General features: G+C 41.1%; 1 protein-coding gene across 5 annotated transcripts in view; it reads right to left on the bottom strand.

The window, feature by feature from the left end:
• The window catches only part of SH3TC1 (SH3 domain and tetratricopeptide repeats 1), a 108,458-nt gene that overhangs the window by 17,667 nt on the left and 64,706 nt on the right, over positions 1-26,085 (bottom strand). For all 5 annotated transcript variants that reach the window (XM_036763521.1, XM_036763520.1, XM_036763523.1 and 2 more), the window contains 10 exons: positions 24,511-24,638; positions 20,237-20,342; positions 17,942-18,106; positions 13,642-13,840; positions 12,504-12,574; positions 9,353-9,548; positions 7,887-8,020; positions 7,399-7,440; positions 2,572-4,266; positions 711-891 (listed from right to left, as the gene is read on the bottom strand). In XM_036763521.1, coding sequence (XP_036619416.1) covers positions 711-891; positions 2,572-4,266; positions 7,399-7,440; positions 7,887-8,020; positions 9,353-9,548; positions 12,504-12,574; positions 13,642-13,840; positions 17,942-18,106; positions 20,237-20,342; positions 24,511-24,638 — 2,917 coding nt within the window. The remainder of the gene's footprint in view (positions 1-710; positions 892-2,571; positions 4,267-7,398; positions 7,441-7,886; positions 8,021-9,352; positions 9,549-12,503; positions 12,575-13,641; positions 13,841-17,941; positions 18,107-20,236; positions 20,343-24,510; positions 24,639-26,085) is intronic.

Genomic DNA, 26,085 nt, shown 5'->3' with positions numbered 1-26,085 from the left:
CTTTTCTCTTCTATTATGCATGTAGAATATTTTATTTGATGTCTAAGTTCAGAATTTTTTTTTAATTTTAAAATAGTACAAGTAAAATGGTATAAGATATAATGATATACTTATAAATCCAGTGAAAAGATATCAAGGTAACTAAACCTGACCTTAAGAGCAAAACTCCACAGGAATAGGAGTTAGGAGATGTGGGTTCAAAGTCTTGGCTCTGCCTCTGACTTTCAGTGTTAGGCAACTCGGTTCCTCCCTAAGGGCCTCACATTCTTTCTGAAAAATTAGGGAGTTGGACCAGATAGTCTCTAAGGGCCCTTTTAGCTCTTTTCAGTCATTTTTCAGTCTTATCTGACTATGACCCCATTTGGTGTTTTTTTGGCAAAGATACTGGAGTAATTTGTCATTTCCTTCTCCGGCTCATTTTACAAATGAGGAAACTGAGGCAAACAGTGTAAAATGACTTACCCAGGGTCACACAGTTAGCAAGTGTCTGAGGTCAGATTTGAATTCGAGTCCTCCTGACTTCAAGCCCAGTGCTCTATCCACTGTACCACCTAACTGCCCAAATTTAGGTCTAACATTCAATATTTTATGGTCTCCTCCAGTGCTGACATCCTAGTGATCAATGATTCCTTTTTCATGTGACCATATGCAAAACCATCCAGCTATACCAGTGCTCTCCCAAAACATTCAGCCTTTTTAATGCTTCTCACCTTTCTGTACCTAAAGAAAGATACAGTTGACTGATGGTTTCCAATAGCTGCCCTTCTAGAACTTTGTCTGACAACCTCCTGGCCAAGGAGAGTTGATATTCATTGTAGATGACACACTGGGCCTCATTTGGCATGACGGTGCTGTAGAAATGACACAGCAACTGGATTGCTTGGAGCTGGCCTAGGAAAGTCAATAATAAAGGAGGAAAGAAATAGTGAAGAGCAAAGCATGACGCAGCCATCAGGGTTTGAGTACCGTTCAGGAGCTAAGATCAGAACTAAAAATGGCCTGGAATGGATAGTGTGGTGTGAGGGAAAAGACCCACCGTATGTAACAATGGCAGGGCATATTTCTTTTCCACTTTACAGTGATGGTTGAAATGAATTGAATTTGCCATTTAAAAATACTTTTCCTCCTAACAATCTTGTGGGGATACAAGTATCACTATGCCCATTTGAGAGATGAAGAAACTGAGGTTCAGAGACATGAAGCCTACTGGGCAAATAGTGGCAAAATGATTCCTTTGAGGTATGACGTTTTCAGTCAACATTCATTAAAAGTTTCATAAGCACATTTCATGAGTTTGGGGTGGGTTTGGAAAATGGATACAAGGAAGTCTTGGAGCCCTGGAATAAATTCTTCTGGGACCTCCCAGAGTTGCCTGATTATGTCTTAAGATCTGTTTTAACTCCAGTGATCTCATGTTCTAAGGTCCCTCCCAGCTTTGATCTTCTATGGTTTTATAGCCAGACCTGTAAGCAGAGAATGTTTGTACTTGAGGCAAGGGGCAAAGGAAGAGACCTACTATGGCTAGTGAGGGGGCAGAAGGTGGGACAAGGAAGCATGAGGTTTCTTGGACGCTGAAGGTCTTCCAGTGTTGTCACTGACCTTTCAATCTCAACATTCTGGGACCAGGGCCTGTTCACCCTTTCATAATTGTGACCTCTGCCTGTACCCCATGAATCACAGTCATGGTGGCTATGCCTTTCCACTCCACTATTAGGATGTCATCGCCCAACTATATCAAAGAAAAGGAAAGAAAAGGTAGGAAATGAAAGGATAGCAGAAGAAAGGAAAAGTTGAAAGGAGAAAGAAAAGAAGGAGAAGAGAAGAGAGGAGAGGAGAGGAGAGGAGAGGAGAGGAGAGGAGAGGAGAGGAGAGGAAAGGAGAGGAGAGAGGAAAGGAGAGAGAGGAGAGGAGAGGAGAAGTGAGGAGAGAAGAGAAGAGAAGAGGAGAGGAGAGGAGAGGAGAGGAGAGGAGAGGAGAGGAGAGGAGAGGAGAGGAGAGGAGAGGAGAGGAGAGAAGAGAAGAGAAGAGAAGAGAAGAGAAGAGAAGAGAAGAGAAGAGAAGAGAAGAGAAGAGAAGAGAAGAGAAGAGAAGAGAAGAGAAGATGAGGAGGGAAGGAAGGGGAAGGAAGGGAAGAAGAAAGGAAGGGAAGGGAAAGCCAAATGTGGTAGAACTTTAGGCAGACCCAAAACAGGATGGAACTAAAACATTTCCTTTGCTTGTTGTTTGTCATTGCGTTGTTTGGTTCAGACCTATTTTGGAGGTGTCATATATTTAGAGCTTGAAGGACCTCAGAGACTATCCAGTCCAACTTCTTCATTTTACAGATGAGAAGATGGAGGTTCATATAGGTTACGTGACTTGCCCAAGGTCACTTAAGCAGTAAGTGACAGAACTAAGATTTGAACTCTAAATCCTGTGCCTTCTACCCTACTCCCTCAATACTTACACTCAGACTATTCAGCACCACAGGCAATTGTCTACCAGTCAAAAACAACTGCCCTGAGCTAGAAAAAAGACAAATGTGCTCTGACTCTGAGTGGGCACCCAGGGGAAGATCGAACTAACACTTACTTTCAAAATGACTCATTTCCATGGCCACCAGGAAGGCCCATTCGTAATAGCACTTTCCTTTCTCCTCTTGAGCTCTGTTGGTATAATGCTGCCCCAGCCAGAGGAGAACTTGGACAAACTCTCGGCCACACGCAGTACTTGGAAGTTGGGAGAAGAGTTTTACTGCTTCAATGAAATAGTGTTCAGCCAGACCACTGGCATTCAAGTGGAGGCAGAGAGCCCCAAAGTTCGCCAGGACAACCGCCTGGTTCTGGTCCGCACCAAGCTCTTTGGAAACATAGAGTGCTTTGTAGTAAGTCTCAGCTGCCCTCTTTGTACTGTTCATCCTTTTCAGGGCAATGGCAGCCATGTTATAAATAATCCCTAATTGCTGAGGGCTACTTTGGGAGGACTCTACAATGGACTCTAAGATCCCCAATGCTACTGGATTTTGCCTGTGAAGAATGTGTAGCCAAGCAAAAGAAACTAAGTTGTTAATGACCTGGGCAACACCGGCTGAGTCATCTGCTTCCACTGCTTTCCACCCATACTCGATGGCCTCTTCATATCTCCTGTGGTAGCTATAGAGTTCTGAAAGACTACGATAAATGGAAGCGCAGAGCTTTCGCTCCTGGGAAGTCACGGCAGAGGACAGCGCTTGCTTGAGGTAGTGTGCAATTTGGGATGGAAGTACATGGTCCACCTTCCTCAGGCCATAAAGCTTGGGGGTATTCTGAACAACCAAGTCAACGCTCTCCAAGGAACTCATGAAGGTCCGTGAGCTCTGGAAAGAGGCGACTTTAATACAGCTCAGCGTAAGGTGAGGCAGACATTTTCTGCTGTAGATTTCCCCAAGATGGAGGTAACAATCTGTGGACCATGAGCAGTCCCATAAACCCAGTTCACCATTCAAAAGCAGCAGCCTCTCCAGGAAGGGCAAGGCTTCTTCTGACTGCTTGAGGTTAATATAATGCTTGGCCAGCAGGAAACAGATCCTGGCTTCAGCCTGCTGGCTTTGCTGGCTCAAGATGACCATCTTCAAAACAAACTTGAGGAGCTCAGCTTCCGTCTCTGTGCTGCAGATATAGCTGGGAATTCCCAGGAGCAGAGCTGCTACCTTGCCAAACACATGTGTGCATTTCTCTCTGTTTTTCTGTTTCAAATAAATGGCAGTGAGATTGGTGTAAATAGCAACCACAAGGAAAAGGTCACTGAAGCTGCCCCTCAAGGCTCCCACGGCTTCTTCAAAATAAACCCGAGCCTGGGAGAGCTTGAGTTTTTTGACACATAGCCTCCCGAGGAGAAAACACAGTCTTGTCAAGGCCATGGGAAGGTTGGCCTTCTTGGCGGCTGCCCTTGCCTGCCCAAAGTAACAGACAAGTTCTTCCTCTTCGGTATACCCATTAAACATGGTGTTCAGACATGGAAAAGAGGAGTCATACAGGCTCCTGTAGCATGGCTTGTATTCATCCTCATTTAGGAACAGTAGCAAGAGGAGAAATCTTTCTGGGTTGTTATCATTTTCTTCCATCTCAAGGCCAAAATGGGGTTCCTCAGGCATGGGCAGGCTATCTGGAGCAGGTGGCTGATCATCATCCCCTCCCTGGCTCTCTGGTGCTTGAGGGCAGAGATGGAGGGTCTTGCATCTCTCTAAGATGACTCTCACCTTGTCAGTCATTGGACTTGGGTCAGAACCAAGTGGAGGCTGAGGCACTTCTGCAAGGTAGAAGAAGGTTACAATGTGGAAAACACTTCACGTTTATATGGCACTTGAAGGTTTGCAAATATTTTGTCATTAGATTCTCACAATAAACCTGGGAGAGAAATGTTCTTATTATCTCGACAGAAGCTACGTGGTATAACGGAGAGGGTGCTGAAGCTGGAGTTCGAAAGACCTGAGTTTGAAACCTGCCTTAGGCACTTGCTAGCTGTATGACCCTTGGAAAGCCACTTAACCTCCCTATGTCTCAGTTTCCTCATTTCTAAATTGATTATAATAGCACCTATCTCCCAGGATTGTTGGATCAAATGGGATAACATATAACATAGGTAAAGCATTTGAAAACCTCAAAGTGCTAGATAAATGTTAGCTATTATTTCAGATGCACAAACTGAGGCTCAGAGAGATTAATTGATTTACATTGGGTCACAGAGCTGGTAAGAGTCTGAGGCAGGATTCAAACTCACTTCTTTCCAACTCTGGATACAGCACTCTATCCACTACAAAAACTGAAGTTGCTTCTTGTTTATTTAAAATGGTCTCATTTTGAGGAGAGACACCCCACAGATTTAATAACAGAAGATCAATAAATCTGCTTTGTTAAGCTAGGGACAGATTGCAGAGTAGTACAAGTCAGCTTTTGGCCCAGGCCATACACAGTAGTAGATCAGTATTCCACATTTTATGTCACATTTCTTCTAGGAAAAAATCTCCCATGGCTCCCTATTCCCTAGTAGGTAAAGTGCCAAATCTGCTGGGCATTGAGGGGATGCCACAGCCTGGTATCTCTTTATCTTTTTGATATACCATCCTTCCTTCACCAAACTGGACTACTCTATTGTCTGGTCACATCTCAAGCCCTCTTGGTTCTATGCCTCTACTTGAGATGTCCTCTATGCCTGACATGTTCCCTTTTCCTCTTTGCTTATTGAGTTCTTCTATTTCCTGTAAAAACCAACTCCTCCATGAAGCCTTTCCCAATTCTTTCAAGTGACTATCAGTTTCTCTATCATACCTCACATAACATTTGAAGAGCACCTTGACAAAGTACTTAAAATGTAATACGGGTGAAGAATGGCGATCCATACTAGACGGTAAGCTTCAGCAGCCCTGTCTTACCTAGACTTTTGCCTTTTCGGCAACTCCAAAGTGTTCTGTAAGCAGCAGGTACTTAATAAATGCACTCCCTCCTCCAAGTAAGAAGTACATTGAAAGAGGAAGTGTTTGGAGGGGAAGAATAAAGACTAGATTTGTCTGTCTTAGTTCTACAAAGAGAAAGAAATGTTCAAAACAAGCTGTCTCTTCAGTGATCTCTATAGATTTGGGATAAAAGTACAAAACCTTGTTGAGCAGCCAAGTTTTAAACTGCTTTTCTTTATTAGATTAACTCATCAAGACGTGGCCACCTCTGACAGCCAGGAAACAGCCGCCAAGCCTTGTGCCGTGCATGTTTTCCTCTAGGCATTTTGATATCCAAGGAAGTCACTATTTCCTCCCTTGCCAAAAGGAACTTTGCAACCTGCAGGACTTCACACCTTAAAGAAATATCATCCCATTTTCTTATTTCCTCCAACAATGTAGAGTCTGAACTCTAAGCAGGGGAGGGAGAGCATCTAAACCAGATGGGGTTAGATGGACCTCTTTCAAGATTTAAATCCAAAGATTTAAAAATTACCTTAGAGCCAAACTCAGATTCCCTCGAGGTAAGGAAAAGAGAATTTTGCATTTGCCTTGATTCTGTGTTTCTTTTCAGACCTTTTTTGTTTTTTCAAACAAGTTGAATCTGGAGAGTGTCAATCACCAAATTACACACCAAAGGGAAAGAACAATAGTTGCGCCTGAAGTGGACAGTTTCCAGCACCATCCTTGGGACAGCGCAAGCACAGCACAAGATACCTCACAGATTTAATAAAAGAAGATCAATAAATCCGCTTTGCTGACAGTCTGGCCCATTTCTAAGCAGGGGCTGTTAGCTCCCCAAGTTCTTTTTCAGAATCGAAGGATGTCACCAAAATCTCAAAATTGGAAGAAGCCTTTGAGGTCACCTAGTCCAATTCTGCCCATCCATTTTCCATCCTTGATGCAAGAATTCTCTTTTACTTGAAAGGCTGTTTAAACCCTTCTAGTGAGGATGAGCTTACTGTCTCCCCATGTAGTCTAATCCATGGTCAGACAGCTCTTATTGGTGAAGACTTTTTTTTTCTACAGAATTGAAACCTTCCTCCCTGTGATTTTTACTCATTGCTTCAGATTCTGCCCTCTGAAGCAAAAACAGAATAAACTGAATCCTTCTTCAATATCTGAGGTATATGAATACTGCACATGGAATTTCACTTTTTTAAGTTTCTTTTGCTCATATTTAAAATGGCACTATATTTGCTGGACTGGAGGATGCTGGAAGGTATTTTCTGGCTAGAAATTCTATGCTCCTTGGCCTCTAGGCAGATTCTCTGGCTTTCCCCCGTACCTGGACCACTCTCTCTCCTCCACTCTGACAATTGCCATTTAAGTTCTAACTAAAATCCTACCTCTTAATGGAAATCTTCCCCAACCCTCTTAACCCTAATGCCTTGCCTCTGTTAATTATTTCCTCTTTATCTTGTATGTTGCTTGCTTTGTATATGTTGGTTTGCATGTTGTCTCTCCCATTAGATTATAAACTCTTTGAAGGCAGGGACTGTCTTTTGTCTCCTTTTGTACCCTTAGTGTTTAGCAGAGTGCCTGGCACATAGTAGCCACTTAAGGAATGTTTATTGATTGGTTAATGGATCCTATACATGAGTGATTGATTGAAACCACTTACTGTTTATTACATGCTAAGCACCACATTATGCTCTATGTGCAGCTCGGTCTCAATTATTTCAGATAAAGAATTCTCTCTGAAGAGGTGGCGTTCTTTCAATTCACACTGCTATTTCCATTGTGCTAGAACCAATGACCACATTTTACATAAGTTCTAACTTTGAATAATGTAAATTCAAGTACATGTGACCACTTCAGAGGACCATCATTCACGTTGAGACCTAAACGTAGACTCAAACACAACAGCCCCTTTTCCTTGAGTGAAAAGCTATGTCCCCACCTTGGTCTAGTGAACACATTTAGTAGCTCCATTTCAAAGGTCATACCTTGTTCTTGGGATTTCTGAAATTCCATTTCTTCTAATGTGTCTGAATAGGAGTGGAAAAAAAGAAATGAGTTAGCACTGGGGTACAGTGGAAAAAGCATTAGAAATGGAATCAGATAAAACTGAATGGAAAAAAGAATTGACTTAGAGGACCCAGTTTCCAGTACCACTTACTAGCTGTGTGACATTAACAAAATCACTTCCCTTCATGACTGTTAATTTCTTGGTTGCTTTGTCTGACAAATGGGGATGATGAGAATAACAAGACCTAGCCTGTTTGCTGTGAGAGATGCAATGAGGTCTAAGAGCCTTTGCAGGGTGTCTGGGGAGTAGAGCTGGGTTGTGAACATATGATACATCCTATATTCATTACTAAGCCAAGTCATATGGGATGCATTTATGAAGGGGTTGATAGCTCTACAGCCCTGTACCCTAGAACGTTCCTTGGGATGTGCTATAGGAAGGATGCCAAGCAGATGATATACTTACCCATACTATATGCTGTGCACACAGTAGAAGTGGCTGTTTTCCTTAATAACCGGATCACGTCATCCTCTGAAAAATTCTTTTTGTTGATGAAAAATGACTTTTCCTCCTCATCCAGAAAGATCACATTTGCTAACCTACAAGTTAGGACACATACTGCATTAATTTAATTCCAAGTAACAAATATGTCTCAGTTTTCTTGAAATTTTACTTCCACAAAACAAAATCCCATTGCTGAGGTTCAATGGGGGCTTAAGGCCCTAAATTTAAAATAAAATTTAAGACTTTTTACTTTGGAACCAAGGCTAAACCACTTAAAAGTCAGAAGAAAATCTGACACTTTTACTTCAATGAAAACATGTCCATATTACCATAATACGAAAAGCAAAGCAGCTAAGATCTAGGAGTAGGAGAACCAGCATCTATTAACAGTACCACTGATAAGGGCACCAGCCTCTTTTCCACTGAGGCCAGATTTTTTTTTTTTAAAGGAGAGCCTGCATCTCTTGGTTGTAGTTTGTTCTGTATGGCCTATTACACTGCAAATATAGAAATTCTTTGAAAATAAGAGAATAAGAGAGCTCGAAGAGGTCTTATGAAAACAGAGCAGTGCTTCCCTGGGCTCTGATGCTCTTGGGGAGCTTCCCAGTGTGTAAGTCTGGAATCTGGGGGTCCCAGGGGAAGTTTTGAATGGAGAGCCAAGCTGTGAGCTGGCCAAGGTCTTGAGCAATGATAATTCCATGACATGTATGTCTGAATAATCAGATAAACTAAAACACAGCTGAATGCTCCATAAACAATTGTATATGTAGACGGGTGGCCCTGGCTATAAAGAGGCAGGAGTGAAGGATGGGTCACTTGAATTGGGGCCAAAACACCTGAGATTGGGAGCAAGCTCTGCCACTCACTGGCTGTGACTTTGGACAGATCACTTAGGTATTCTTGATGTCTTTTGAGTTTCCCTTTCTGCAAAATGAGGTGTTGAACTAAGTAATAATAATGATAATAATCACAAGGCCACCTGTCTTTTCCAAAGTGCTCTAATGTTTGCAAAGCTCTTCATCTGCATTATTTTATTTGATTCCTCACAACGAATTTATAAATTAAATACAATAGGTGTTATTCTCTCCATATTACAGATGAGACTGAGGCATAAAGAGATCGATTCATATAACCAATAGGGATCATAGGTGAGATTTGAACCCAGGGATGTCTGGCTGCAGGTGTAGCCTTTTTTTTTTTTGGTACCATAGCATGCTGACTATTAGAGATAATCTCTAGTAAATTTTTGCTCTAAATTTTATGATTCCAAATTAATTTCTTTCTGTCAGTCTATGGCTAGGCCATCTTTTAGCTGATGTTTTAGTCTAAACAACAACTATAAGTCTGGGTAGTAGCCAGCTACTCTCCATCACTGGACAAGGAAGTATGGCAACAGCCTGAAGAAGGATGTGTATTGCTCTACTTACCTGGAAGCTTGGGTATGCGTTTGAATGTGACTGGTCTTCACAAAGCCGACCTGGCCAGTCTCCGAATGCCTCCCCAGAAACCACCCCAGGCAGGGAACAAGGACACCTAGGATCTCGATCTGATCCCCCTCCTGGAAACTCATTTCCTCTGATACTTGGCTATAGTGATCCATTATGGCAAAGCAGGTGCCTATAACTGTAGAAAAAGAACCATCTTCTAAATTACTGTCTTAAGACAACAGAACAGAGGCTTCTGACAAGACAGAAAAATCCCCTCCCAAACCTGGCAAATATTTTGCTCCTCTTGGATGTATACAGGGACAGCAGTGACCCCTGTTCCTATTGATGAGAATGCTTTCAAGATACCTGCATCATTTCAGGGCAAGAAGATGGAGGGGGAAAGCATGGAAAGGTACCAGAGCCTCAGAGCTGGAAGGAATTTTGGAGCATTGATTTTAATACTTAGTTAAAACAGGAATCTTATCCTCAATGGTATCCTTAAAATATCCTCAAGAAGTAAATGGGCATCTCAATTTTACTTGAAGACTTCCAGGGACAGGGAGCTGACTACCACGGGAGATAGTAGAATGAGCCATCCATTTGGAATCACAATACCGAGGGTGAAATCTTGGCTATGGTACTAGCTGTCTATGCTAAAAGCCCAACTCAAATGCCAGCTCCTCCAGAAGATCTTCCCTGACCTCCATAGTTGTAAGCGATTTTCCATTTCTGTCTTCATAAAGCACTTAGGTAATATTGTATATTGCTGCTCTGGTGTCTTATCCCCTTTTCCAACTATAAGCTCTTTGAGGGCAGGGTCAATGTTTTACTTAAACTTTGGGCCACCCTTCATTCCTAGCACCATTCTTGTATACAGTAGGTACTTAATTTCAGTTGCATGTTCTAGTTTGTCAAGGTTCTTATTAAAATGTGGAATACAGAAGAGTATCTTCCCTCTTTAGTTGCATTATTTGATTAACCTGTAGAAAATGTAGTTTGGGAAGAAAACAGCAGGGCTCTCCCACTCTCACCTTTGGTTTCTGAGACACTTTTTGTCTTTCCCTCATGCTTCAAACAACACACAACAACAACCACAATAAAACTATGGTGGGGATTGTCACCTCTTCATATGGACGAGGAAGCAGATGACTTCCTAAGATTCCTTAGCAGGCCTGTGTCAGAGCTGGCATTGGAACACATGTGTCCTAACTTACAATTTAGTACTCAAACATAAAATCATAAACTCTTGGAGCCCAAAGGGACCTCAGAGGCCATCTCCTTCAACAAGTGGTGATCAAGTCTTTGCTTCACAGGCTCTAGGGACAGGAAACTTGTTACCAGCAAGGCAAGGCATTTGTTCTATTTTTGGACAGGTCTTATCATAAGGAAGTTTAATGCAGAACAATAATTACACCCTCAGTGTGGAAGTCAAGAGTGATGATAAAGTTATAGTCCTAACATATTTGCATAGAGATGTAAATTAATCTGTCTATTACACTTCTTTTTTCACACCATTTTTAGGACCTGGAATTTCAGGGGTGGTTACAAAATGGGAGGACATAAGGAGGTGTGGTACAGTGGAAAGACCGCTGGAGCAGTCAGAATTACCTCCGGCTAGCTGTGTTGGCATGAGCAAAGTGGAGAGAGCCCTGGATTTGGAGTCAAAGGACCCAGGTTCAAATCCTGCAAATGTGTTGTCTTGAGACAGTTAATGAACCTTTCCAGGCCTCAAGTTTCCTCCCTTGCAAATTGAGAAGGTAGGATTAGATGGCTTCTGAGATCCCTCCCAATGCTAACTCTGTTGATTTCAAATGATTTTTCTTCTTTACATCTCAGTTTCCTCTCCTGTAAAATACAAATATCCCTGGTACATTTTATCGCACAGGACCGTTGTGAGCAAACTGACACATAAAAAGTGAAATATTATTGAGGTGCAGACTTGAATGCAAGCTACAGCACCTGAGGCCTATTCCCTCTTAAGTCCAGGGTGGAATGCATTATTGATTGACTTGGATTGAAATTCCCTATCAGACCAGTATCTAAAAATGAATGAAATAGACGTGCTCACAAACATGTTTGATAAAATTAACGTAATTTAACTTCTTGGTATACTGGGATTTTTGTTTGATTTTAGTCTCAGAATGGTTTTTGGTTTTGGTCTGAGAGTGGTTCAAGAGTTTGTACAAAAAATAAGGACAGAAATCTAGTTAAGGATGCAGGCCAAAAAAGGACCCTCTGAAGATTTAAGTAATTAACACTACATGAAACAAAATTTGAAGTACTTGCCTTTCATCTGTTATTAAAATATTATTAGGGGAAAAGGAAAAAAAAGCATTTATTTAGCATCTGCTATGTACCAGGTATTGTTCTACATGATTTACAAATATTATCTCGTTTGCTTAAAGGTTTTGAGTTCATTAGTATCCCGTACATGAACTTGATACAAAGTGATAATTGTTTTAGGTGGGAAAAAAATTGTTTTTGAAAGGTTCTGATGAAGACACTTAATGTGATCATTGGAGTGTGAAGAACACTAGTTCTGAGAGACCTAAGTATCAGTCTTAGCTCGACATTTTCTGTGTGACCATGAGTAAAAGTTGCTTCACTTCTGACTCAGTTTCCTCCTTTGCAAAATGTGTATAATACCCACCTCACTTAGCTATTCAGAAAGAAATGTCTATTAGACATTTAAGACACAGATCTATAAGACATAAGACATAAGCTGTCAAAGAAACGTTGAACTGATGATGATTCATAAATTTGAGGGTCACAGAATATCAGAACTGGAAGAGTCCCTTAGTAATAATCATCTGATCCATTTTTTTTTAACGGAGAGAGAAACTAAGGCCCAGAGAAAAGACTTGCCAAGATCATAATTGATGTTATCATTACATTATCTTCCTTTGAAGGAAAAGAAGGTTTGTTGGGTATTTTTTGGTTAAGAAACAACAATCCAATAAAAAGTTATAACAGCCTTGCTGGATCTGACCCAGCGTCATTGCGACACGACACCATCTTATCTATCCTAGGTGATTCATGTACACTTGGCAGCTCTTCCAGACACATTCAGTCCAAATTAAGTTTCTCAGTTCAACTGAAATTAATCAGACTGGGCAGAGAAAGGCAAACAAGTTTTCTATTTTTTTTTTACCTATTTGATTGCAGATCTTGGATTCACCAACAAAGACATCTACAGGATCAGACTGTACCTTAAGAGACCACCTTGGGGAGAAAAAGAGAGAAATATTTAGGAAATACGCACACCAATGGGGTGACCCCAAATGACCTTGCCAATGCCTTTGACTCCCTAAGTGGTTTCCTAAACAATAGAGTCCTATCAATTTTCATTCTTCCAGGATGGTAGAAACTGGAATCAATAAAAAAAAAAAGTCCTTGTATTAAGTGCCAATTGCATGCTAGGCACCACCAACAAAAACAAAAACAGTCCCTACCTTTCAAGGAGCTGACAATCTAGTGGAGAGGGGTGGCGGGGGGGGGGCAATGTGTACGTATATAGTTTTATAGAAAACATATAAAAGGTGATTTTGGAAGGGAGACCAATAGAATCTGAGGAGGGAGGGGATGAGGAAAGCCTTCATGTAGAAGACAGCACCTGAGTTGAGACTTGGAGAGTGGAGATACTGAGGGAGGGAGGTGAGGAGGCAGTACACACATGCTTCATGCAAGTCCCCATTTGGTATAAATCTTAAGAAAAATCATAAAATGATAGATTTAAAGGAGGAAGAAGAGACTTTAGAAGTCATCTAGTCCAAGACTCCTCCTGCCACTTTCACCATTTTATAGATGAGGAAACTGATGCCCAAAGAGGTTTAGTGACTTGTCCAAGGTCACACAATAAGTGGCAAAGCTGGCATCTTTTGAGTTCCCTCCCCAATCTGATATATTATGTTCTAAATGTCCTCTCAGCTCTGGCATTCTGTGTTTTAAGGTCCTTTTTCATTTACCTCTCACTAACTGAACTTTAATTTTCTCATCTGTCCCGTGGGGATAATGAACCCTGCCATATCTTCTTTGGGAGGCTGTTATAAAAATTAAATAAGATAATCACTCAATCTAGCAAATATGTATTAGGCACTTAGTATGTACAAACTCCTGTGCTGAGCAAGACATGGGAACCATAAAAACTAAACAGTAAGATATTCCTTATCATTATTCCTCTTCCCTCGCCCCTCCCCACCACCACTCAGTCACAAAAGTACAACCTAATAAGAGGAAATTTTTTTGCCAAGGCCCAGTAAATGTAAGAGAAGATTTATTTCGGTACCTACTGATGAAATGGAATCAAGAGTTCCTCAGAGGCCCCTTCGGCTGACATGGGGAGGCTCTCAGACAGTGTCTGGGTAGTCTGCGTCAGTGCCCTCAGACATCTTGGCGATGCCATCCGACAGGGCTGGCCAGTCTTCCTTTCACCTCTTGGAGCCAGGATCTCTCTTATTTGGTTGTCAGGACACAATACAAAGAATGACCCTTAAAATGTACCAGAGGATTTTCTTTCAAGTCAGCAAAAAGAAAAAATGTATTGATATAATTTATGGCTTCATTTCCTGTGAGAAATTTTTTTTTAATTCTTGCTTAATCCTATCAATGTTATTAGTTTAAGATGGCTCTGGTCATCAGGTAAGACCCTTAATGGATCAAATTGGTCTTCAAACACTATTCACCAACTTATATTCTATGTAAATTACACAATTCCTCCCAAAAGACCTCACCTAATTTTCCAGCAGCCTTGCCTTTTTTTCTTTCAAAAGTAGTGAGTGTCCTATCAAAGAAAGACCATCAGCCAATAAGCATTTATTACTATGTGCCAGATACTATGCTAAGCACATTTTAAATATCATCTCATTTAATCCTCAAAACAACTTGGGAAGTTATGTAACCATGTGCAGTGTAGTACAGGGAGATGTCAGAGCTGTATAAAATCATGAGCCTGATTTTGCATTTTTCTAATTTAAGGTCCTCCTCTTCTTTCCCAATTTCTGTCAAGGAGAATGTCAAGAAGCACTGGAGACTTCAAGTGGGTCCATGGGGAAAGAGGCAGGCTGAGTAATTCAGCACCTCCAGACCTGGAAAGCTCCCAGATAATGGCAGCAAAAGGGAGGGGGAATCTATGGAGTAGGGAAAGAACACTGAACTTAGAGTTAGGAGTCTGGGTTCTATAGCAGTAGAAAGAATACTGGCTCTGTAGTGAGAGGATCAGGGTTTGAATTCCACATCTGCCTGTTATTACCTAAGTGACTTTGAGCAGATTACCTCCTTTCTTATCTGTAAAAAATGCAAGGGTTGGACTAGATGACTTCTGGGGTCCTATCCAGCTTTTAAGTCTATGCTCCAAGGATAACCAAGTCACCAATGACAACAGCATCATAGGATTCCTGTCCAGACAATAGAGCACTTCCATACCATCCCACCCCACTTAGAGCTTGGACTGGGCATGTGCAAAACTATGTTAATGTAGATCAAATAATATAATATGAGTAAATGACAAGAGTTGTGGTACATCAGACTCTGATGTAACATTTGGGGAGGGATGTGTGTGTGTGTGTGTGTGTGTGTGTGTGTGTGTGTGAGAGAGAGAGAGAGAGAGAGAGAGAGAGAGAGAGAGAGAGAGAAAGAGAGAGAGAGAGAGAGAGGAAGAGAGGGCTAGCATCAGAGACTATCATGGAAGATGGGAGGAGAGCAGCTGTGTCTTACTGAATCCTAAGCAAAGTTAGAATTGAGCTCTGCTGGTGTAGCAGGCTTGTTCCCCATAGCTGCTTTGTTTGTTCTAGGTGGGTTTGATAAAATATTTGGATAAATCCAGCTCTCCTTAAGTTTATTCTAGATCCTGAAAGATCATCACAAAGGGGAGAGACAGGGAGTAAGAGGTTCAGATATTGATACCTACTAACTACAGTACTGTGGTAATGTTCTCAATGAGCCTCAATTTCCTCATCTGTCAAAAGAGAACAATACTAGTCCAACTTATTTTATGGAGTTCCTTTGAGGAGAGGCCTTTGCCCTTAAAACTCTAGAGATAGGAGTTATTATTGTAGTTGTTGAGAGGAAGTGGTTAGTAGATAGAGTCAACATTGAATCAGGGAAGATCTAAGTTCAAATCCTGTCTATGGTACACAGTGGCTATTTGACTCTGGGCAAATAACCTCTCAGTGTCTAGGTCAATTCTCTAAGATGACTAGTGTCAGTACAGCTGTTAATCTGCATTGGCAGAGGGAGTTTTCTCACAAAGGAGTCCCCTACTCCAAGGAAATCAAAGGTCCAGACCAAAACAATGACAACAAAAAATTTCCATTATTACTAAATGTTTCCTAAAACAATTTTAGCCTCCAACATCAAAAGATGATAAGTAAAAAGAACAAAGTTTAGAAATAAATTAGCTATCATACTCTATCATTAAACAGTTTCATCAACTATGTCACACCACCTAACTGTGGAGGTATCTCAAGGCTCTGTCCTGGGCCTCTTCTCTTCTGTATTTATATATTCTCCCTCAGTGACTTCATCAACTCCGATGGGTTTAATTATCATCCTTATAGAAATAATTCACAGTATATATCCAGACTGAACCTCTCCTGGGTCCCAGTTCTACATTACTCACTATGGATTAGGCATTTCAAACTGGATGTTTTGGAGACATCTCAAATTTAACACATTGAAAACAAATCGTTATCATTTCCCCAAAGCCCTTCCCTCTGCTAAACTCTTCTGTTTATGTTGAGAGGACCACCATTCTCCTAGTCTCCTGAGTTTGGAGCCTTCATATTATCTTCAATTCATTCTCTCTCATCCCCCATATCTAAATGGTTACTAAATATGGCAAGTTTTCTATCTGCAAATTCTCTCAAATCCAATTCTTTTTTATTCACACAGTGGCCACCTTCAGGATTTCATCTCCCTCCTGGAATATTCTAATTACCCTGCTGTAGTAGCAATTTGGATTTGAAGATCTTTTCCACCCATTAATAGGCCATGTGACTTGCTTATGTCACAGGAAGCCCAAGACATATGTGGTGGGAGGAGCTTCCTGACAGGAAAAGGAAGTTATGTCATAGAAAATGCTGAGGGAGAGAGAAAGAGATGTTATGGCAGCTAATGGCTGCTAATGGCTGCTCTCGTGATTGTTAGAGCTGAACAGGCTTACTTAGCTGTACTGTGACTTTGTTTTGGGAAGACCCAAGCAGGGGGTCAGAGAGGTTTTGGGATGGCGAGTCTCCAGTCTGTTATATGGTGTTTTAAGTTCCTTGCTGTTGTGATAAAGTGGACTGACTGGCTGTGGGAGCTGAACATTTGGTTATGGGATATGATTTTCTGGTGTCTGAATAAATGTTAGACTTCTTTTACCTTCTTTATGGAGAGTCTCTCACACCTTGCGATACAGAACTACATAGACATATTCACAATTATCGTTGATGTTGTGTTTATTGCCTTATTGTTACACTTACTTAAAGACTCATTCCACTTCACTCCATCTTCTCCTCTTGCCTGCACTGTTTCAGTGATCTTCTAATCAATCTCCCTACTTTGAGACTCCCTCCATGCCAATGCATCCTCCACAGAGCTACTAAAGGGATTTTTCTTAGATTTATTCCAACCTCATCACTTCCTTATTTAAGAAATTCTGGTGATTCCCTGTGACCACTAAAATAAAATATAAACTCTTTTTTGCAACTTTTAAAAACCTTCAAACTATATTTCCAGCCTTTGTGCTTTCCAGCCTTCATCCTAAACTCACACTTTACAGTCTAGCCAGACTGACCTTCTCTCTATTCCATCTTCCATTTCTGTGCCTTTGCGTGGCCATCGCCCAAGTCTGGAATGTACTGCCCTGACACCTCTACCTCCAAGAAACACCCTCCTTTTTCAAGACTTAGCTCAAAAATTGTCTTCTACACAATTTTCTTTTCATTATCCTTCTGACTGCTGGTGCCCTCCCTTTTGGTCTTAATTATCTCATATTTATTCTGGATATACTTCTATATGTGCATGTTGTGTCCCCCAATAGAATGCAAACTTCTTGAGAATTAAAATTATTTAGACTTTTTTTCTATCTGTATCCCCACAGCTCCTAGAACATAGAAGGTGCTAAATAAATATTTGTTGGTTATGGATTAGCTCTGTGATGGACTTCACAGTGCTGGATTTTGACTCAGAACCTCAACTCTGATTTTTACTAGCCTAAGGCAGGTCACTTAAGCCCACTAGGACTCAGTTTCCTCATATGTAACAACAACAATAATATTTGTATAGATAGCACTTTAAGGTTTGCAAAGCACTTTATAAATGAGAAGGTTGTACTTGATGGTCACTAAGGTCCTTTCCAGCTCCAAATATATAATCTGAAGTGATCAGCCAATTGCCATGTGAACATCTTCAATGACAGGAAACTCACTACTTTTCAGGGCAGCCAATTCCATTTTTGTACAGTTTTCATTTCTAAAAAGAACTGAAAAATTTAGGGCCTTAAAACTTAAAGGTGTACATGGGCTCCATTTCTTTCCTCTTTCTTCCTAGTTTCCTAGGTGAGGAAAAAACAGCAACCTTCCAAATATACCTTTATTCAAGAATGCTCACCTTCCTGGATTAAGATGCTTTTGTGCATTAACTGTAAAGCCTCTTCATCAATAAAGACGTCAATCCCAGCATCGAAGTCTTCACTATCCCCCCTGCTCTTGTAGCTGGAGAGAAGCCAGAAGTCTTGATCCATCAACAAGTTTTCCATGCAGTGGTTTATGAAACCTAGCCAATAGAAAGATAAAATTAGAAAACCTTCTGCGTTTCCTAGACCCCTTGCAAAAGGGAGGTAAATGGAGCCATTTGCTAAGACTATAGTCAGAATTCAGTGCAGGAAAACTACTTCAAAATTTGCAAAGAAGGAACATGCCTTAGTTAAAAGTGTGCCCTAAGAGATCCTAAGAGAAGCAAAATTACGAGAAGACGAGCTGTGAGTCCACAACAGGCATGCTGATGGACCATGGTGATCACGATAGTTTAACACGTGTAGCATTTTAGAGTTCACAAGGCATTTGGCAAACCTTATCCCATTTGAACCTCAGAAGTACCACATGAAGTAGAAGACGTATTATTACCCTAATTTTATAGATGAGAAAAGAATGAGGGAAGGGACAAAATCAGGACCCAGAGTTCCAAACTCCAAATGACAGTATGGGGGGAGTAGAAAACATAATGAATTAGGAATGGAGAGGCCTGGACTCAAATTCTAGCTTTGGCTGTCATTACTCGTGACTTTGTGAAAGAAAAGCAGCAAAGTGCAGTGACCAGAGAGCTGATTTGGAGCCACTGGCACAAAATGGCACTGTGAACCTGCTCAATTTCAGGGCTTTAGTCCCCTCTTAATGGGAACTTAATGCTAACCTGCATTAGGAGAGGGAATGTCTTCATCTGGAAGTTCCCCATAATGATGAAAGTGCAGATTCAGTTCTAATTGCTGTCCATTACCTCTATATATGACTGGGAAAATCTTGAACCTCTCTTTACCTTCTTGTTGTTTAACAGCATCCAACTCTTTGTGACCCCATGGACCAACTATCCATGGGGTTTTCTTGCCAAAAATACTAGAGTGATTTACCATTTCCTTCTCTGGTGGATTAGGCAAACAGAAGTTAGGTGACTTGCCCAGGGTCACATAGCTAGCAAATATCTGAGGCCAGATTTGAACTCAGGTCTTCCTGACTCCAGGCCCAGAGCTCTATCCACTGAGCCACCTTGCTGTCCCTTGGTCCAAGTTCCCCGCAAAATGAAGGAGGTAGGACTAGATGAGCTTTAAGGTCCCCATCAGCTCTAAATCCTATGATCCCATGAATACCGATGTTGTTTTCACTAAACTGTACTATCCAAGATTCATTAAAAATGCTTTTCCCCAGGGGATATCTTATACTTAGAAGATGTATTTATCTGCATGTCTTAAATGTCAATTTGTCTGAGCTTGGGAAGCTGGTCTCTGAAAAGTGAGTGAGCTTTCCTTGCTTTGCTCAGAGCCAGGTGTCCCCACCACTTCCTGGCCATCTCCACACCATGCCCCCATTGAGTTTCTCCCTCAATCCCCACGCTCTTTCCAGTTCCCCTTTATGCCTTGCTTTCTCCCACTAGAATATGAGCTCCTTTTGGCCGGAGACCATTTTGTTTGCTTCCCTTTGTATCCCTAGGCCTTTGCACAGTGTCTGGCATAGAGTAAGCACTTAGTAAATGCTCAGCCTTTCTCTCTATGCCTATAGTACTATCAAATGAAGCAAAGAGCCCTGGACCTGAAATCAGAATGTTAGGCCTGTGACCTTGGTCATGTCATTACAATTATCTGATCTCTGGTTTCCCTATTGATAAAGGAAGAGTGATAACAATAGCTTTATCATTTAACTTGAAGAGCTGTGAAAATCAAATGAAAAAGCTTGTGATTGTAAACACCATTAAGTATCATTTATTATTATCTGTTTCTGAAAAATTACGGGATAAGCTTTATTAGCAGAAATGGTCAAAAGCACAAGTGATTATTACTATCACTAAATTATTATTATTTTCCTGTAGTTTTTACTTAGTAAACTTTTTCCCAAAGAAATTTTTGATAACAATAACAAGATGAAAAGAATGATTTTGTGATGATAACAATAATGATAGGTAACGTTTATACAAAGTTTTAAGGTTTGCAAAGCACTTTAGTGATGTTAACTCAGGAAGGCTGGGAGGTAAATGCTATGATTATCCCCATTTTACAGATGAGAAAATCAAGGCTCAGAGAGGTTAAGGGACTTACTCAGGATCACACAGCTAGTAAGTGTCTGAGGCAGGAGTTGAACCCAAGAGGGATAGTGAAAAACAATTTAACATTTCTTCCTAGGATTCTAAGTGCCTTACCTAGACAGTAATATGTAGAAAACTTCCATATTTCTTCAAAAGTTTTAAATGTCACCACGATAAGGTCCTGGTCACTGTGAATGGACAGCAGCCTGGCTGATAGCTCCTGAAGGGGAAAAAAAAAAGATATTTTCATACCAAAGTTGGCATTCAAAAGTTAGTTTAGGGCTACTATTAAAGTATAGATGGTCAAATGGTCAGGGTTGTTAGTGGAAAATGGGAAATGGCAAATGCCAGAATTATCTTTTATAAACTTTTTCAAAGTTTTGCTAAGTTTTGATTTGTGCTACCAATCTGCTATCCCTTTTGTTGTTGTTGTGCAGTCATGTCTGACTCTTTGTGACCCCATTTGGAGTTTTTTTTGGCAAAGATACTGGAGCAGTTTGCCATTTCCTTCTCCAGTTCATTTTACAGATAAGGAAACTATGGCAAACAGAGTCAAGTGACTTGCCCAGGGTCACACAGCTATTAAGTGTCCGAGGTGGGATTTGAACTCACAAAGATGAGTCTTCCTGACTCCAAGCTCAATGCTCTATGAACTATGGCACCACCTAGCAGAGGGAAAGGGCTATTTATACTCTTCTTTGTATCCCCAGCACTTGGCACAGTGCATACTACAAAGTACACACTTTTGACCAGCTAATTTTCTACTATCATTTCCTTCTTGAAGTCAAGAATGGGTTATATTCCTGGTAATAATATAAGTAATTATAATAATGAAAATAAAATATAAATAATATCTAATATCATATATAACATATAATATAAAATGTAGATAAAACATAAAATAATTATAATAATAAAACAATTAGCATTTATATAGCTCCTACCATGTACCAGGCACTAGCCTAAGTGCTTTATCCTCACAACAATCATAGGAGGCAGATGTGATTATTATCATTATTTTATAGTGGAGGGAGCTGAGGCAAACAAGGGTTAAATGACTTGCCCAAGGTCACACAGCTAGTGATACTTATCTAACTAAATGCAACTTAGCTACCAAGTCTAAGGCTAGATTTGCTCTCAGGTCTTTGAGCCCAGTGCTTTATCTACTGAACCACCTGTTGGCTATGTGACCCCGGGCAAGTCAACTCACTTTTCGAGCTTCATTTTCCTCCTGTGTAAAAGGGGGTGGAGCACTAATGTTTTCATTTCCTACCTCAGAGAGTTATGAGGAAAGTGTTTTATATACCTTAAAAGTGCCGAAGAGATGGGAACGATTGTTAACACCATCACCATCATTCTAACTCTGTGTTCCCATATAGAATTATTATTCTATTAGAACATAAATTTTATGAGGGGAGGCACTATCTTGCTTGCTTTTATGTGTATCCACAGTATCTGGCACATAGTAAGCACTTACATTTTTTCCATTCATTCATTCATTCATAGTACAGCATAGGATTCACCTTTTACCTGGCCCCTTCCCCCCCATATACTAATGACTCCAAGTTCCATTGTACTTCAGGTAATTTTGCCCCTCGCATTTCCTAAGTTTTCTCTGCATCAGGCTAAACATTCCCAGATCTTCAGCAGACTCTCATAAGGCAAAGTCTTCTTTCTCCTTCCTATTCTGGTGAGATTTCATCTCTGGACTACATGCGACATTTACTAACTTGCTAAATATTAACATGACCTTGGAGTTCTTTCCTTTCTTTTTCTTCTCTTTCTTAATCTTTCTTTCTTTCTCTCTTTCTTTCTTTCATCTTCCTTAAGTGCTATTAATAGTTTTTTATCCTGGCTAAAACTACAGAATGCTCAGAGGCTGCACATCCCCAGCCTCTTTTATTAATCCACAACACTAAATTTGACTTTGATGAATAGAATCACAGAACTATCCATTTAAGAATGCAATGAATGCCATGGAACATTTGTGGAAGGATGGGATTGGCTTTATGACCTTTAATGCCCCTTCCATCTCTAAGGTTCTATGACTCAGTGGTCTAGCTTGATTCTTTCATTACCTTGACCGTAAAGGGGTCCGTGACACCAAAATGGTTAAGAACTCTTGGTCTAGATGAACTCTGACATCTTTTTCAAGTCAGAATTCTCTGTTTCATGACCTCAGTTTAAGGCCCTTTTCATTAGACTGAAATTACTATTATTATTATCATACTTTTCATTATATTCAAATTTCTAACAACAGACTCTATAGGAAGCCATTTGAATATCTTCAAGTCTAATCTCACCTTCTGCAAGAGACCTTTCTCAGGGCCCCCGGCCAAGGGCACCTTCCTCTCTGAGATGATCTCCCATCTACTCTATATACATCCTATATAAAACTAGCTCTTAATACATTATCTTTCCCATTAGGATGTGAGCTCTTTGAAGGGAAGGGCTGTTTATACCTTTCTTTGTCTTGACTCCATATACTGAAGGGGCACAAGTAGAAAAAATTTTAAGAAGCTCTGGACTAGATAACTTCCGAGGTCCTTTTCAAAGTGGCGGTCCTGTGACTTTATAGAGGAATACTGGATGTGGAGGCAGCTAGGTGGCTCAGTGGCTAGAGTGCTGGACCTGGAGTTGGGAAGACCTGAGTTCAAATCTAGCTTCAGACAGCTGTGTGTGACCCTGGAGCAAGTCACCTAATCTCTGTTTGCCTTAATCCACTGGAGAAGGAAATGGCAAACCACTCCAGTATTTTTGTCCAGAAAATTCCATGGACAGTATTGTCCACAGGGTAATGAAGAGTCAGATTGACTGAATAAGAGTGGACGTGGAAGGGTGTGTCCTAAGACCTGGGGTGAATTTCCGTTTTCACATTCTTTAGCTAAGTCGGTTTGGACCAAACACTTCCCCTGAGGCTCTTTTTCCTGTAAAATACAGAGCACCATAGTTTCATTTCTTGCCCCACAGGGGTGTTGGAGAATATTAGAAGTATGAGCTGTCACTATCACCATAAGGGAATCTAAGGAGGTGATTATGAAAGGACTTCTGCAGGTCAGCATCACACAGGACTTGCCATAGATGTGGTTTGACAAAATCCTTTCTCCCAGCAAAGATAAGTAAGCAGAAATTGCACAATTGACAAAACAACCGGAATTGCACATGACAAGGAGAACCAGCCCCTTCACTACTTTTGCTCAAAGTTCAGCTCTTTGGAAAAGGAGCATGTATTTATAAGAAAATGACTTTAACAAGTTGTTTTGAGAAACCCAATAACTCCAGTGTACTTAACAGCACTGTCAGGGAGAGAGTAGCTAGCCAACACGCCCACTGCAGTAAGTTTGGTTTACAAAGTGGACTTGACAAAATCCCCAAAGGGTCTGATGAAATAATCAGTCTATCTTTGAGGTGGTGTTGTTGGAGGTCAGGGAACACTTGGGCTTAGAGAATATGGAAGAATGTTAAAAGTGGAAAAGACCTATTTTCTATGATCTAGAGTTGCTTCCAGCCCTAATCTTCCATGTTCTAATGGGTTTAAGGTCTTTTCCAACTTTGACATTCTATATTCTATGGTTCCTTTCTGATCAGGATTAGTAGGAGTCTAACAGCTTAGCCTCTGTCCTGAGGCAGATCAAGGTCCAACATAGGCCCACCAACAGGGCTGAGGGAGATGGAGAGAGAGAGAGAGAGAGAGACAGAGAGAGAGACAGAGAGAGAGACAGAGAGAGAGAGAGACAGAGATGGGGGAGGGGGAGGAAGAGGGAGAGGAAGAGAGAGGGAGGAGAGCGAGGACAGCAAGGTATTTATGTTAAATACAGATCAGGGAAAGGCATTCAAGATCACTTAGGGGACTGAGGACACAATTCTGTGAATGGCCTGAATCTGTGATCTAATAGGGATAGGAAACACTGGATGAGTCCCTTTACTAATGCAAATTTTCCACAATTTATATTCTTAGAGAGTCATCTAGAGCATTAGACCAGAAATTAAGTGACTTGATCTGGGTCACATTTTTAGCTAATAAGAGCTGGCTTTTATATAGCACAGATGATCCTCACAACAACCCTCAGAGGCAGGTGATATTGTTATCCCAATTTTACAAATGAGGAAACTAAGCCTACAAGAGGTTATGTGACTTGCCTATAGTCACAAGCTAGTAGGCATGTCTGAGGAAAGATTTGAACTCAGGTCTTCCTGAGGACAAGTCCATACTCTCTCTACTGTACCACTTAGCTGCCTCAGTACATAAATGGTATTTTGTCAGGGGCAGCACTTGAACCCAGGTCTAACTGGCTTTAAGACCAGCCATTTCTCCATTACACCATGAGCTGGAAGGATAGTTAAGAGAACGTCTTAGCAGTCTAAGCATCCAAATCATTAGGACTTACGCTGAACACAGCTGAAACCTCTCTGCTGTCATTTTCCAAGAGACGGAGTCTTCGCCTCAACTCCTCTTGTAGACCAGGGTCAGGAAGGCCACTCTCTGGTTGTACCATGATGAGCTTCAAGGAAATGTCTGGAAGAGATTAGATTGTGGTCAGAGCCATCATTAGGCACTCTGGCACCTGGAGCAAATTTTCATTGCAGAAAAGGACAGAGTATGTGGCCCAAGTGAGGACCAGAAGAGATTGAACTCCAGGTCTAATAATGGTGCTAGAATCCTTCGCCATCTTCCCTGACTTCTGTTGGCCCATGACCCTGCCCTTTTCTGAGATCTGCTTTCCCTTTTAAACCCTATGGAGTAGGGGAGGAGTAGGCTGGTGAAGGATAGAGAGGGTCAGGTGTAGTGGTCTCTGGAATACAGCAAGGAAAAAAATACACCATTCTCCCACAGGATCCCTCTGGGTGTCAGTACCTGGGACAAGGATCGAGTCCTCTCATTGGAGTCACACATATCTAAGACACAGTGCTTAATCTCTGAATGTTGACAACAGTGATACCCTCCCAGAAGGAAGAAGAGTCTGTTTTCCTAGACTCAAGAACTCAGAAATCTCTACTTTCCCTGACCACTTAAGTCACTTACCTACAATAATTTTTAAATGAATTCCCTGGTGTTGTTTTTTGATGTCGTTTATTCCCCAGGCAGATGGATAAGTTTGGGATCATATCTCTTTGGTAGGTGCCTTTATTGTTGCTATTATTTGACCGAGGTAGGTGATACAGTGGATAGAGTGCTGGTCCTGGAGTCCAGGAGGACCTTTGTTCAGATCCAGCCTCAGACATTTACTAGCTGTGTGACCCTTGGCAAGTCATTTAACCCTGTTCACCTCGGTTTCTTCATCTGTAAAATGAGCTGAGAAGGAAATAGCTAACCACTCCAGTATTTTTGCCAATAAAACCCCAACTAGGACCATGAAGAGACAGACGTAACTAAAATGACTCAACAACAAAAAATGCAGCCTGATGGATAGAGAGTCAGCCTCCAAGCCAAAAAAGGCCTGGGTTCAACCACTGCCTCTGACATATAATGGCTGTGTGACCCTTGTTATTATAAGTGACGTGTGGGCAGGTCCCTTCCAATCCCAGTGCTCTAGGCAACTGTCTGTAACTATAATTTGAAGGAAAGGAGCTACACTGTCATAGGGAGTTTCTTCATGGGGGCATTCCCTTCAGGGGTGAGGAACCTGTGGCCTTGAGGCCTTCTAGGTCCTTGGGTGTGGCCTTTTGACTGAGTCTGAGTTTTACAGAACAAATCCTTTTATTAAGGGGATTTTTTCTGTATACCAAGGATATCCCTATTATATGATAAATGATTATGAAAAACATAGTGTTCAAATCAAGCACAGTTCAGAAAAAAAAAGTGTACTTGTTTGATTTTCTGATGCTTTTTTTTTTTGAAATTTTTTTCTGGAAAATCTTTTGTGTGTATCATGAATACTCTTAATGTCCTCCAGTGCTTTTTTCATGGCATGGCGGTGGCACCCACTACTTCGGAGGCTATGTGAGGGGACCACAAGCTCCTC

This window comes from Trichosurus vulpecula, chromosome 6, assembly GCF_011100635.1.
Source record: "Trichosurus vulpecula isolate mTriVul1 chromosome 6, mTriVul1.pri, whole genome shotgun sequence".
NCBI classification, from domain to species: domain Eukaryota; kingdom Metazoa; phylum Chordata; class Mammalia; order Diprotodontia; family Phalangeridae; genus Trichosurus; species Trichosurus vulpecula.
Note: the sequence above shows the minus strand (reverse complement) of the source record. Positions and strands in the feature narration are given on the sequence as shown.